Here is a 15,149-nt window from a genome sequence, read left to right as displayed (position 1 = left end):
CATAGCACCCAATGGGCATCTTGATCGCATCACATTAAGAAAAGAAGCATTAAAAACAATCAAGAGAACAAATATGAGATAGGTTTTTCCGATTAATCCAACAAAAAGTATACCCACACCTGTTTGGCACCTCTCACCATGGGAAACTCTTGAATGGAACAGAGTCCAACCCTTCTCAAGAGCACTGATACCAGAGCCCAAGCGGAGAGGTGAGTCTGACTATCTCTTGTCGGAACTTCTTGACAACACACACCAGCTCGGGTTCCTACCCTGCCAGAGGGGTGACATTCCATGTCCTTAGAGCTAGTTTCTGTAGCAGAGGATCAGATCGCCAGGTTCCCCACACTGGTGGTAAGCCCATGGGAAGGGGGTCCCATGTTACCCTTTTGGGCTGTGCCTGACTCAGGCCCATAGGTGCAGGCCTGGCCATCAGTTGCTCGCCTTTGGGCCTTTTCTCCAGGCCCAGCTCCAGAGGGGAGCCCTATGACCCCTCTCAGGGCAAGAGAAACCTGAATCCATTTCTGTTTAGCATCACGGGGGTCTTTTGGCCATGCTTTGTCCGGTCAATCACCAAGAACCTGTTTGCCATCGGTCAGCCTACCAGAGGTGTGAAGTCCCAGACAACTTAGGTCCTAGGATCATTGAGACACACAAACCTTTCCACTGCGATAAGGTGACTAATTTTGTTTAAAAAAAAAAAAAAAACAACATGCTGCTGGCAGTTCTATTGACTGCATAATATTTTGCAGTCTTGAAAAAGTGCAACATTATAACCTATAATTTTAAATCTGATTTGTATTTGATAGATCTGTACAAAAGGGTTCAGGTTTTGAAGTAAAATAAGAAATACATATTTTAAAATAATTTTGAAAAAAAATTAATTGGCATCTACATATATAGACCCCATTAGTTACAAAGATCCAAAACACACTATTGCCTTGAAAAGCCAATTCATAAGCCCTAGACTGAGGCTGCAATACCACAAAAGACACACGCTTCCCAAGATAATTGATTCCACAATTAATTTGTTTCACAATTACATTGTAGTGTTGGCTTTGTAGCAGAAACAACACTGCAGTGAAATCAAACTTTGTATAATAGACTTGTCATGACGCAAAGTATTGGATGAATTGAACAACCTTGAGACGGACTTGCTCATACAGGACTATGGGCCTGTTGCTGAAGGTGATAGCATTGCAGAAACTACCCTGCCTCTTGACTATCTTCTGAGAAAGGTCCATGACAATTTGAGAACCCTTAGCGTTAGGATGAAAGAGAAGTGGGCTGACTGGAAAGGGACCACCAACACTGGCACACTGGATAGGCAGGCATCTCTTGTTCTTGTGGTGACAGCGGTGGGATGTGGATGGGAAGGGCCCACCAATGGAGTCTAGAAAGCAAAAGACAAACTTTAAATCAATTCACATAATTTATATTGCAGATATTCATTAAAAATGCACATTTTATAGCACTTTCACATCATAAGGTGAGCAACTGAGTAAATACAAATGAACAAAAAATATACTATGTCAAGTAGGCCTCGATCTTCAAGAGCTCTATATCGTTTGTTCACTGTATTTTGTCTTTAATTATTTTGTGTTTATTATCCTTCATGTTTATCCATGATGGACTGTTTACAGTGGCAGCTGGACATTCCTTGAAGGAGAATGTCTGTGCTTACTTCCAATTGCGCCCTTTCACCAGCATAATCATCTTCATCTGATGAAGAAATAGAAGAATCAGTCGATCGGGAAGACAGAGGAATACTTCCATACAGAATTGATCCTGTGGCTGTAAATAATGTTGAATATAGGGATGGCTCTTCGGACGGGAATGACGCAGAGACGAGCGAGCTCCGCTGCGGCCGAAGCTCGACTAACGGTCTCCGCCACTGCCGCCGAAGCTCGGCTAATGGCCTCCAACACCACCGAAGCTCGGCTTACGGCCTCACATACAGATTTGGACCTGTGCCTGTCAATAATTTTGAATATTCGGTTGGTTCTTCAGACGGGAATGACACAGTCTGACTACTTGGAGGGCTACGTGTGGGACATAAGCGGGTAAACAAAGGCACCCAGAGCTCCAGCCTGCAGCTGCGGATGGTTCTTTGGATGGGAATGACGCGGAGTCTGACGAGCGAGCTGTGGCGGCTCGGCTCCTCCGACTGCTCGATGAACCAATACTTCTGTTTCTTCATCAGATGAGGATAAATCTGAGAAATCAGCACTGACAAAAACTGTGTAGGAACATAACCAAGCACATGACACGTCACATCCGCTCATGTGGCTCGCCAAAATTTCAGCAATCGAGAACATTCAAAATTGCCGATATAAACAAACCTTATATGATATCTGATGAAAATCTTCATTTTAAAGTTACAGTACCAATGACATGACCTATCTGATATATTGTTATTTTCAATGAGTGAACTTCCCCTTTAAGTCCAACAGGGAGAAGGACATGTTGGAATTATTGTAATGCATTGATCGCTTCCATAGTCTTTGTAATTAGCATTCTTGCATACTACCTACTTAATTTTCGGTTCCTGGTATTGTGTGCCAGTCCGAGTGATGTTGAGATCAAGCCTCATGAAGCATCGATACTTTCAGTCAATTGTTTCGATACATGTACCAATGCTTCATTTTGATTAATTTACTCATCATTACTTGGCCATCAAGAGGTCAATAAAATGTACTAAAATCTGGTTGTCACCTCCAAAACAGACCACAATGAAGCACAGTAGTGGAAATAGGAATTCACTTTTTTTCTTGTAGTAGAGTTTGTAATTAAATAAAGACAATTAAAACCTCATTAGTTTTCATTATTTTTTAATTCAAATAATAACCTTTCCCCAAAGAGCCGGGTTCTTCACTGTAAGACTTGATGCCCCTTGTTTTTGCGGCAATGTATTGTTGGCAAATTAGCCTGAATGCTATTGGGATTTTTTTTTTTTTAAACTAACCTCCAATCAGCTATGCTAACCATTGTTAATGCAATTTATAACTGTGGGAAGGAGGAAAAAAAATTAACAGGCCAAGTATCATTGCTCCCTCTTGTAGTAAATGTAGTGGGAACAGATAATGGAAATTGGGGCATCGGCATCTGCCAATCTCAAAATGGTTGAACTTTAAAATACACTGTAAAGATAAATATACTGACCAAAGTCAGTGTTGGTGCTTATTATGCAAAGACTGTCATTGTATTTTAAGGGAAAAACTGCTGAAAGTGACAGATGTTAGTTGCAGCCCGGTCATCATTAAATTGGTTCCCACTCGTTCAATTTCTATGAGGCACAATTTCTCCGACCATTTATTTGTATCCAAAAATAAATACATTATTTCATTCTACACGGTTACCCACGAAAAGCATTGACATAGCCTTTTGTCTTGGGCACAACCACAGGAGAGCAATTGAATTTGGGAGCACATGGTCCAAGGCAAATTGAGCTGAATGCATTACTGAGTTCTAAAGAGGCACAGCTGCTATGTGTGAATTCATGTTCCTTAGCAACCCCTTGTATCTAGAGGGCTTGCATTGCATTTAACAGCAATTGGTTTCAGTCAAAACATGACTTTTGGTTTTCAGGACACAATATTAATTTTCAGTTGAAAATACACTTTATCTTTGTATTGTTTTATACCCACACAAAATGTGTACTTTAAATATAATTTCATGCATACTTGCTTATTGAATTGTAGCTATTTTAAATATAGATGAATGCTTATTAAACAGTCAGCTCAATATTTCAATAAGCTATCACAGTCTAAAGCTACATTGACACAATTTTGTCAGTATCAAATTTAGATATTAGATTGTAAAATTTAGAAATGCTGTCAACTTGAGAATCTTAAATTATATCCCCTTGCCTAGTCATAGTCCCATTTCTCATGTTATTAAAGCCCTATATTTCCATTGTTTTTCATTATCTTTAAAAGAGAACTCCGGTCGTTAGGATTAACATTGTATCCAAAAGGTCAATTCATATGTACTATACCTTGAAAATGTGAGGTTAATCCTCTATCATTTAATGGTGTTTTGAGAAGATTTTTATCGGTAATTATGAGTTTTCAGGGGCGCACAATTAGGGCCAGTGCTGATTTCTCGGATTTATCCTCATCTGATGAACAAATAGCAGCATCGGTTGATCGGGAAGACGGAGGAATACGTCCATACAGATTTGAACCTGTGGCTGCAAATAATGTTGAATATTCAGATAGTTCTTTGGAAAGGAATGACGTGAATCTAACGACACGGAGACCGACGCACAGTGTGTTTAGGCCAGCCAGCTAAGGACTGCACTGAGGAGAGCACTCCTGGCCATGAAGGATGGTAGAACCCATCAGTGAAAGGTAGGTCCATATATTGTGGGAAAGGTTGTTTTCGCCAACTGGGTGGTCGGGGTCCCACAATCTGAATCTGAATCTGGTCCCTGGTTAATCTGGTCTCAGAGAACCAGCAGCCAGCCGTTAGCGAGCAAACTCTGAAGGCCAGCTGCGAGCGAGGTCTGGGTGGAGCTTCGGGGGCCTTAGTGTATGCATTTATGTCCCACGCATTGACCTCTGAGGAGTCAGACTCTGCGTCATTCCTGTCCGAAGAACCATCCGGATATTAAACATTATTGACAGCTACAGGTTCAAATCTATATGGACGTATTCCTCAGTCTCCCCGATCAACCAATACTTCTATTTTTTCATCAGATGAGGATAAATCTGAGAAATCAGCTCCGACAACTGTGCAGGAACGTAACCAAGCCTCAGGTTGAGCACATGACACGTCACATCGCACACGTAGGTCATGTGACTCGTTAAAATGTCAGCGACCGGGAACATTCAAAATTGCTGATATAAACTAGGTAAAATGATATCTGATGAATATCTTTATTTTAAAGTTACAGTACCAATGCCATGACCTATCTGATCACATCGTTATTTTCCATGAGTGGGCTTCTCCTTTAAATTGTTCTTTTTCTTACTGGGCAGAACATGCCACTGAACATTCCATGGATTATTGCTATCCGAATTATGGCAAAATTTCGGGATACATTAATGTATTTTACCGTGTTGGATCGTGGTGGTACTGCATGGGAAGACACTGCAAACCGGCGATCATTTCTTTGTTTGCGCACGTAACAGATCACATCCACCCACATAAGTCATGTGACTCACCAAAATGGCAGCGCCCGTGAAAATTCGTAATTGCTGATAAAAATAATCTCAAAACACCATTAAATGATACTAGGATTAACCTCAAATTTTCAAGGTACAGTACATATGACATGAACTGTCGGATACATTGTTGATCCAAACAACCGGACTTCCCCTTTAATGGTTGATTGTAGGTGTGTAGAGTGTGGGACAATGAGGAAGGCAGATTGTATGCAGAAGGATGCACAGATTTTTGTGTTAATATTTATATTGTACAGATACTAAATGAGATCCCAAGTTAATTCGTGGGCAGCATCCCATTTTTGGAACATGATTTTCACACATTATATCCTTCAGTATATCAAAATATTTAAGTGTTTTAATCTGAACCCATAATTTGGTATCAGGAGAGGATAACTCGGTCAAAGTTAGCACAGAGTTATTTCCCTTTCTTTCCTGACCCAACATGGCTGCCTCAAGTACACATGGAGTAATTTCCAAGAGAAGAATGGGAGAAAGGTCAGTCTGCAACCAAATTCGTCTTCAAAATCCTAATCCATCAATATTTTTAATGGGTAAGTGTCGTTCTAGAATAAGAATTAATTAATAAACATCTCTAGTATGTACCACTTCACATAACTGATAACATACCCGTCTCAGTTTTGGGATGCTGCCCACGAGAGGGTATATCTTTTTTGCCCTTTGTTTTATGCTTTAAACGAAAAATAAGTGTTATTTCCTTGACTGTGGCCTGTTAGGAGACTTTTATTTCAATAAGGCAAAAAATCGCCACCCTGTCAATAAATGGGTTAATTTTTTTTTATTTTTTGCTAGATGACAGCTAGGATAGGTCCCACCACTCCCGCGACTCTCGTGAGGTTAAAAAAAAACAGGATAGAAAAGGGATGGATAGATGGACGTTTTATCACCTAACTAATTTGTTTGCAGCTTTGAGACCATTAGCAAAACGAGGCAGGCAAAGGGCAAGTTAATGCAATACAATTTATGCTATAAACTCATGTTCACATTGGTAAAGATGGAATTCAGATGCAAAAGGCTTGAAAATGCTATTTTAGAGCAACCTAATATTAATAGTACATTCATTTATCCATTTGTGCAAGAACCACCGCAGTCCTAACAGAACCATATTAACGTTAAACTATAACTGTTTTAATAAGTATATTTATCCTGTACTCCTCTGTCCAAAGGATAGAAGAAACACACAATTCATACATAAATACTATCGAACAATGACTGCATCAGTCTTTAAAAAAAAAAAAAAGTCTCACATCCCGTGACACACTCAAAAAGCAATTAAATATCATGCAGGGTCCTGCCACTTGTTGGATTTACATTATGTTACTAAAAATATTGGGTACGATTTGTATGATTTAGTTTTAGTCAGACATTTTGGAACTGATTAATTGTGAAAACTGTACTGACTGTTAGTCCTGGATTTGTTGGCCCCTCACCCAAAGTCAACTGGGATCGACTTCAGATCACCTGCACCCTAATGCAGACTATCAGTAGAACACCTAAATGAATATTGACAAGAGATATTATTGTGAACACAACTATTTGCGTTTGTGCACTTCTTTGTGATTATCCAAATGGAAATTGACTTGAATAATTCACATCCTGATGGTGTGCCAGGGAGAGGTGAGTCAGGGGAGTTGAAGACCCCGCGTTAAGTGACCAAGTGCAGTGCTACAGCTCTTCTGCTGTTCCACTATTATTTTCACTGAGATTATACAACAGCAATCAATTAGTCCATTCTATCCTACACAGTGTATGTCTATGGAACCCAATGATGCTTCTTTTTGTCACAAGGAAGGGACAAAGAGTGGGACCCAAATGCAAGAGTCCAAGGTGAGGATGTGATTTTACAAGAGTGGTTTATTCCAGGTTGAGGTCAATACACGAGAAGTAGTCTAAAAAGACTTGACTACCACAGGCACACTGGGACATCGCAATGAGGGACATATACCCATGTATTCACACAACGAACTCCCAACTAATGACATGACACACAAGGGTAAAATGCATAACACAATTACCATCAATGAAGCTCACGTGAGGAGCCCACTGCCAGGAGCAGATGCGCGCGAGGGAGTGACATTAACACGCCCCTGACACTTTGCAATACCAAAAACAAGCTGGTGGAGAGGTGTGTGTATATGTAGGGTGTATTGACTGAGTGCCACCAATATCCCAGCTCGAGGTAATGTGAGTGTTCCCATAAATGTGACCGGAGTTTCAGAATGAAACACAACCTTGCACAAATGTCTAACAAACAATAGTAACATGCAAGTGTCTGTGCTATTTTAGAGTGTGCATCAATGTGTGTGTCCTGTGAGGGGATCCTCTATCATACATTAATAAAGTTCACATGCAGCTCAAAGCCAGAAGTCTCATTTGTATGACAGTGACACATGCTTTCCCCATTGCCACCTGACCTTGAGACATATGTTTCTGTCACACCCTAGTAACTGGTGTATGCTGATTAAAGTTTCGTATTCCTTACGCTTGCTCAGATATATGAAAGTAAATTGATGGGAATATAATGCATTTATCAACAAGTTAAGCCACATCCCATGACTGTCATTTTAAAAGTTATTTACAGAACCTATTGAATGTAGTTAATTTTGGATATAACTTAGACACTGAACAGTCTAAGATGCTAGCCCACACACCGTAGCAGACAGGATTATGTAACCGACTCAACAAACATGGTTTCATTATGTTCTGGTACCTCACACCAGAGAACCACCTGAAGGGGTGCAACTTTCGGAATCAAAACCAGTCCGAAAGACACCAGGAAGTAGTGTAAATAATTAACAGACACAAACAAGGGTTGTTGCTACTTTTCCCCGGTGAAGTTAATCAAAAATATACATCCTATTTTTGGGGGCTATTTTATTTTGCTCTTCTAATCACCAAATAGCTCTAGAGGTGACTGGATATTTTCTTTCAACTGAGTCAAACTGCCATAGCAATAAATTCAATGCATATTTTTCCCCGCTACTCTTCTTGATCCACAATGTATTTTTACAATTTGTTTTTAAACACTACATACAATGTACGTATACAATTTATTATTACTCGTTGTAATTACTGTACTATAGTTTGTATTTTAAGGACAAATTTACAGTAGCATTGAGATAAATCTGGAATAAAAACTTGTACCAATATCATGTATTAAATACTGTATAATCCTTAAAGGGAAATTCACTCTGCTCTTGTGTTTTTGTCAACACTGCGCACAAAGACAAATACAAGCATTCAAGGAGGGATCTGCTGCAAAAACACTGACTCCACCACTGAGTCTACAGGGTGGGCCATTTTTGGTGCCTTGCTCAAAGGCACTTGGGCAGTCAACAAAGACTTTGCATCTCTAATAACTGACACACGGTTGATTGCTCCGAATCTGCATAGTAATTGACAAGTGTAGTTAGGAAAATTGGTGAAAACAGTATTCTTTGACTGTCATTATGGACAGATTAATTAGAAAGAAAGACAATTTAAAAAATCATTTTCAGGGCACAAACTGCTAACACCTCTGGCCTATCATAGTAACTCAAAACTATACTCACACTGGCACACCCCGCACGCAACGGTAGAGGATCGGTTGACCAGCACGCAACAGTAGAGGATCGGTTGACCAGTGGCTCATTTGCGTATGACGGGATTTCTTATATAAAAACCATCCTTGATCCTTGTACTATGACTCATGAATGTAATTTTTAACATACCTGGGGACTATTTTAATTTGTGAAAACTTTTTGTCTTCTCATGGAATGAGTTCAGTCAAAATATAGCATGAATGTAAGCACGGGTGAGTTGGAGAGGCCAACCTTACTTCCAGATTAGAATGCTACCAGAGGGAAGCCATGCTTTGAAACACCACGTAAAAGTGTAAATGAAAACATTATTCAATCTATGCATTCATTCTCTGCTGTTGTCAATTATAACCTAAAATTAACAATTTGGCCTCTTTTCAAGTAGTATCAATGGTATAACACCATCATTCAGGAATGCAGCGTAAAGTTTAAACACACAAAACTCCCTGCCCTCACCCTTTTATGTTGAAAGAATTGTTAGTTTTTTACCATACACCAAATTTATCAGAAAATACCAGGCGACATCAGCTGTGTGAATATACACTTTGGGCAAAGTAGTATTCTGTCTCTGAGTTCTGTCCCCCAAGTAAATCCCAGCTCTCGACCAGTGTGGAAATGTCAACGCGTAAATGCAAAAAAAAAATGTATTCAAATCATTAACATTCATTAAAATGGCGTGTCGGAATTTCCATTGTCTTGGGCTCTGATTGGCTGTTGGTAACATCATACATAAGCCCAACAACAGCTCCAAAGTGTCGTGCATCTTTGAAGACTTCAGGCAGTGAGCCAAAGTGTCTATACTCTACTATATCCAAATACTATAAAATAATAAGGGGGACATAATGGCTGGGAGCTTCTATGTTTATTGTAAAATAAATAAATAGCCTTGTTTTAGACACAGAGCTACTTTGATGACTTGTACATTGTACATTTCAGGAAGATCCTGACCATTTAGGAGAGGATAAAAATGCTGGGATATGCTTCCGGAATTACAGAGTGCCGCTGCCATTGTATTGAGAGGGCAAGACATCAACGTCAGTGTCGACTCAATAAAACAACATACCTTGGGCATTACTGCCACTCCTATCAAGAGAGTACAGTATTTTGTAAACATACATTGTATGCTTGTTCAAGTACTTTTGTAATGTGCTTAAAAAAGTATGTTTTTGTAAGTTTCAATGTGTTTGCACTAAATGGGATGATTAAAACGAAAAAAATTTCTGATATGGTCTCAGTGTCGTGGATTTTCACCTAATGTGGATGGGTCTGGAACCTATCTTGAGGCTTACTTTACTGTTATTATTTTATACTGTCATGTTATTTTTGTGACTAGAGTTTCATGGCTACATGATTATTAGTCTCTAATTTGAAGAGGAAAGTCTTCATAAAATAATAAATTGAATTGAATCAACAACATTAAGGGCTTTTAAAGTACACATAAGAGTGTCAAATTCAGCTTTGTGGTGGGCCTCATTATAGTTGAAGTCTGAGGGACGTTCTGACTATGAAGCCATAGAATTGAATAATTATTTGCATTATTAAATTATATATACAGTTGAAGCAGGAAGTATATAAATTGCACCCAATGATAAGGTAGACTTGTGGAGCGCCATGATTCTTTCTCTGATTTCCTAATTGCTCTTGATTTTACCATCATTTCAAAAAAGGAAGCAACATGTTTAAGGTGTGGCCTTAAATGCATCCTCAGGTGTGCTGTCAATTAACTCACAAGTTGTCAGTTAACCTATCAGGAGCTTCCAAAGCCATGACCTCATCATCTGTGCTTCCCTATGATCTTTAAGGACGTGGTACTTTTTGTTTATCTAAACATTTTACCTTGAAGAAAATAACATAAAATGTTGTAAGGATTTCTCTCTCTTTATTGTGGCAGTTAATAATTGTGCTGATCCTGACTAACCTAAAACAGAAGGGGGTTAGTCTGATTTGACTTCAGACGATGAGACAAAAAAATTAAATGTGTGTTTTTGAACAGTGCAACTTCTGGCTTCAACTGTACACAAGTTGATTGACTACTTTGGAAAAATCAAGGAAAACTAGTTATTCAATACCTTGAACATACAAAATACTTGAAACATCTCAGCCTTTTTTAAAGTGAAGACAATTTGCCATTTTGGTACAGGTTCTAGCAAGAAACAGTAATAAGACACATATTTTGATTTATCATGCCATATGAAAGGCAAAATCTGGGCTATACAAATACATACAATACATATATCATCTGAGTAATCGAGAAAGAACCCACTTGAACTAATTTCAAACACAGGACAGGCGTTTCATTCTGGTCTGAAATAAATGGAAAAACAGTTTACATTCTAAACAAGTAGGTCAGCACTCACATACTAAGACAGCATTTCGCTCAGGTGCTTGACCTTGGTCCCAGTTAGAAGGAGCTATATCCTCCTATGTCTTAGTCTGTCCTTTTCCCTAATTGGATTAATGTTGGTGCTTTAATTAGAATGACCATGTGGTATAAACTTATTTGAGGTGCAAAGCGGTATATCAAGCCCTGCTACATATAAAATTTTTTATTGTCAATGTAAATATTGAAGAATATGGAGCATTCGGACAGCATGAAGGATAGCATCAAAAAAGGTATTTCTTGATATGCCATTGGTTATGCTGTTAGGTTCATGGTAAAATAATAAGGGGACATAATGGCTGGGAGCTTCTATGTCTATTGTAAAACAAATAAATGCTCTTGTTTTAGACACAGAGCTACTTTGACGATTGACAGTGAAGTGACAAATTTCTTTTGAGGATTTGGCTCTAAAAATGCACTATTCCACTTATAACATAAGATACATTATTGTGTGTGTGTGTGTGTGTGGGGGGGGTGCTTCTGCTTTTACACCCACCCAGTGTTTTGCAATAGGACAATTTCAGTTCACAGTCATGTGGTACAGATGGATGTTCCGACCTCACTGTTAGCCATGGATAACGCCATATACTATGCAACAAACACCAATAAATACCAAATCAATATATTGACGTCTAAAACCATAGCTGCCCTTTGTTTAATCATGAAGGGAAACCACAACCCATCACAAGACAAGGGGAAACACCACATCTTCCCCATGGCCCCACGAGGTAAACCGTTTACAGTTGAAATCCCCTTCGATGTAGCAGTAGTCCCATTTTTAGCATTATCGTTACAATGTACATGACAACGCCGCTTCGAAATAGCACCTTATCATAAAAGCGGCCCGAAACAATTATTGCTTACCGTACAAAGCATTTCGCGTTATCTGGCCACCCATTTCTGTGTGGCTTGGAACCGCTTATGGCCACCGTGAGTTACACTGATGCTGTGGTTGCAAGGACGGCCGTTAGTGACATGATGACATCCAAAGGTAGCCTGGCCTCCCTCACTTGAACAGATGCAAACACAGGGGAGAGCGACCCACGCCTCCTCCTCCTGAGCGTAGCTACACGTCGATGACGACACCCCCGTCCCCCTCATTCAGTGACACTTCGAGTCGCACTCTGTCACACGGATATACATAAAAAGGTGGAGACTCCAGTTTTTAACACTGTCATTGCCGCGACAGTACTCGCACATCACGTGCCCTCACGACGACGATTATGTATCAAATGATTTGCTGCTTTGATTGTGCATCATACAATGTTTTTGTTTGTTTGTTTGTTTAGTAGTCTATATTGCTGTTCGTTAGCCGATCCTCAATCAGGGGCGTCATTTCAGAAGTGTTGTTGGGGAAAACACTTGTAACAGTCTTCAAGTACAAATTATCATCCTTTCGCTCGCTCTCTCTCTTCTTGGCTTCAGACTAAAGAGCTTCCTCTGGCCTGGAGCCCTCCATGCAATAGTCTGAGACTCATCCCTCAGATATTGTACATAAAATTGTGTTACATAACTTATGAAATGCTATGCAGCTCATGGTTCGATGCACTTTAAATGAATGCACCACGACTTTTCAGAGTTGCTTAGTTCCATTTCCCCAAAAAGAGTATTAAACAGCTGCAGCTCATTCGGAATACTGCAGTTTGCGTTCTGACCAAAACAAAGCGGTCAGAGCATATAACTCCAATCCTAAAGTCCTTCCACTGGCTTCCCATCAGTTTAAGAATAGATTTTAAAGTTCTGCTACTGGTCTACAAAATAAATCACTAAATGATTTAAGTCCTGAATAGATGAAAGAAATACTTACAGAATACAAACCCAGTAGAGCTCTGAGATCGACTGACTCAGGTGAAATAGTGGAGCGCAGAGTCCAAAGCAAACAAGGTGAAGTAGCATTTACCTTTTATGCTGCACACAAATAGAATAAGTTTCCAACAGTGAAATCAGCCCCAAGTGTGAATGTTTTTAAATCCAGGTTGAAAACTATTTTTTTGTCATGCTTTTAAGAATATATCCACTTTTTGATCATATTACCTGCTGTGGATGAGGTTTTAACTGTCTTTTTAAAAATATTTTCTTTGTCATTTTTATTGTTTTTATTCCATTTTAAATGTTTTATCTCTTTGTTTTTAAATGCCTTTAATCATGTAAAGCACATTCACTTACCTCGAGTATGAAATACTATTCTATACTACAATGCTATACAAATAAATTTGCTTTCCTTTGCTTTGCTTTGCGATTTGTATCACAAGACATGGGCCAAGGAAAACATTACATTTTGATGAAGATTGTAAACAAAGGTGTAGATATTTTTTATTCTCACTGATTAAATCCATATGGTACACTTTTAACCTGACATAGATGAGTTTGTCAAACAACTGCATGGACACTTTGGGGCATATTCTCCTACGTGCTGAAGTCAGTCAAGGAATGGGTCTCCACACTTCTTTGGCTGCACACATTCTCCCATCCACTTAAGTAGGTCACAAATGCAACCTCATGCGACCTATGTACGATGGGTGGACCAATTCTAAAAGGTGGGTATTCCAAAATGTGGGGATTCACTTTCGATTCTGGATGTGCGCATGTTCTTTTGTGGATTTCAGCACCTTTGTCTCTCCACACTTTGGAGGCTGTCGTAAGTGGAGTTTCCAAGGGAGGTGAAACATCATATGGCACTTGAAGTTGGGTATATCATATTACCTGAAGAATACAACTGACACACAAAAGAAGTGATGTAAATGGTTACAGAATACCTGATGTCTTATTTGACATGCTTAAGATTAAAATTGTATTCCCAGTGATTTTGGTTACTGTAACAAAAACATGGAAAATGGTAAGATACCAGCTCATAAACTAATTTAGACTACTCTTATTCTCATCATTATCCAGGAATTTTCCAAAGAAATGTACTTTTTGTTGTAATGGGCACTATAAAATGAACTAAACACTGAAGAAATAAGTGTGGAATAAGTGTTTTTCTCTCCATGGCCGGATATGTTAAGTTGTCTGGATGCGTCAATGTTGTTTTATATATTTATAAATAGTCCAAAGAGGCAAGCACTTATAAGATAAATGCAGTGAAGAAAATAAGTATTTGAACACCCCGCTATATTGCAAGTTCTCCCACTCAGAAATCATGGAGGGGTCTGAAATTTTCATTGTAGGTGCATGTCCAGTGTGAGAGGGATAATCTAAAAAGAAAAATCCAGAAATCACAATGTATGATTTCTTTAATGATTTATTTGTGTGATACAGCTGCAAATAAATATTTGAACACCTGTCAGCTAGAATTCTGACCCTCAAAGACCTGTTAGTCCGCCTTTAAAAGTCCACCTCCACTCCATGTCATGACCGGGGCTCGAGGGCGGACCCAAATGCACGACTCCAGAGGCCGGAGGAGCAAGCGGCGAAGGACGATCCGTGCGTAATCTGCTGACGTGGAATGTAGGGTGCACCCTTATTGACCTGGGCAGACTAAGTGATACGGTGACCGGGTTAATGATTTTGGTGATCGGGAACGGACCAACGAACCTGGGAGCAAGTTTGCAGGATTTCATCTGCAGCGGGAGATCCTTGGTAGAGAGCCACACACACTCCCCCACCCTGAGTTCTGGTGCGGCTCTCTTCTTGCGGTCCGCTCCGGACCTGTAGCTGTTGCCCATGCGCAGCAGCGTCCTCCGGGCACCCACCCAGGTCAGTTTGCAGCGCCGTACCACTCCCAGGGCCAATGGCACCGCGGAGTCTGTGGCCAATGAGGGAAACAGAGAGGGAGGATAGCCATCCACAATGTGGAGTGGAGCCATACCTGTTGAGGCGGAGGGTAGGGAGTTGTGGGCATACTCAACCCATTTGAGGTGCTGGCTCCATGTGCTTTTGTCCCTAGAAGCTAAGCATCGAAGTCCTGTCTCTAATTTTTGATTTACCCTCTCTGTTTGCCCGTTAGACTCCGGATGATGGCCCGAAGTTAGACTAGGCAAAGTGCTGATGAGGGTGCAGAATTCC

The 15,149-nt window shown here is 39.9% G+C and overlaps 1 protein-coding gene across 3 annotated transcripts in view; it reads right to left on the bottom strand.

The window, feature by feature from the left end:
• Positions 1-12,308, bottom strand: part of neurl1aa (neuralized E3 ubiquitin protein ligase 1Aa) — a 56,662-nt gene extending 44,354 nt beyond the window's left edge. The window contains exons 1-3 of one of the 3 annotated variants that reach the window (XM_061830126.1): positions 12,009-12,308; positions 1,682-1,719; positions 1,140-1,390 (exon numbers count right to left, since the gene is read on the bottom strand). In XM_061830126.1, coding sequence (XP_061686110.1) covers positions 1,140-1,241 — 102 coding nt within the window. In that variant the 5' untranslated portion in view covers positions 1,242-1,390; positions 1,682-1,719; positions 12,009-12,308. Of the gene's footprint in view, positions 1-1,139; positions 1,391-1,681; positions 1,720-12,008 lie in introns of those variants that run through there. The other 2 variants (XM_061830125.1, XM_061830127.1) reach the window with 2 other exon arrangements.
• Positions 12,309-15,149: the final 2,841 nt, after the last annotated feature.

This window comes from Syngnathoides biaculeatus, chromosome 9 (genome assembly GCF_019802595.1).
Source record: "Syngnathoides biaculeatus isolate LvHL_M chromosome 9, ASM1980259v1, whole genome shotgun sequence".
In the NCBI taxonomy this organism is placed as follows: Eukaryota; Metazoa; Chordata; class Actinopteri; order Syngnathiformes; family Syngnathidae; genus Syngnathoides; species Syngnathoides biaculeatus.
Note: the sequence above shows the minus strand (reverse complement) of the source record. Positions and strands in the feature narration are given on the sequence as shown.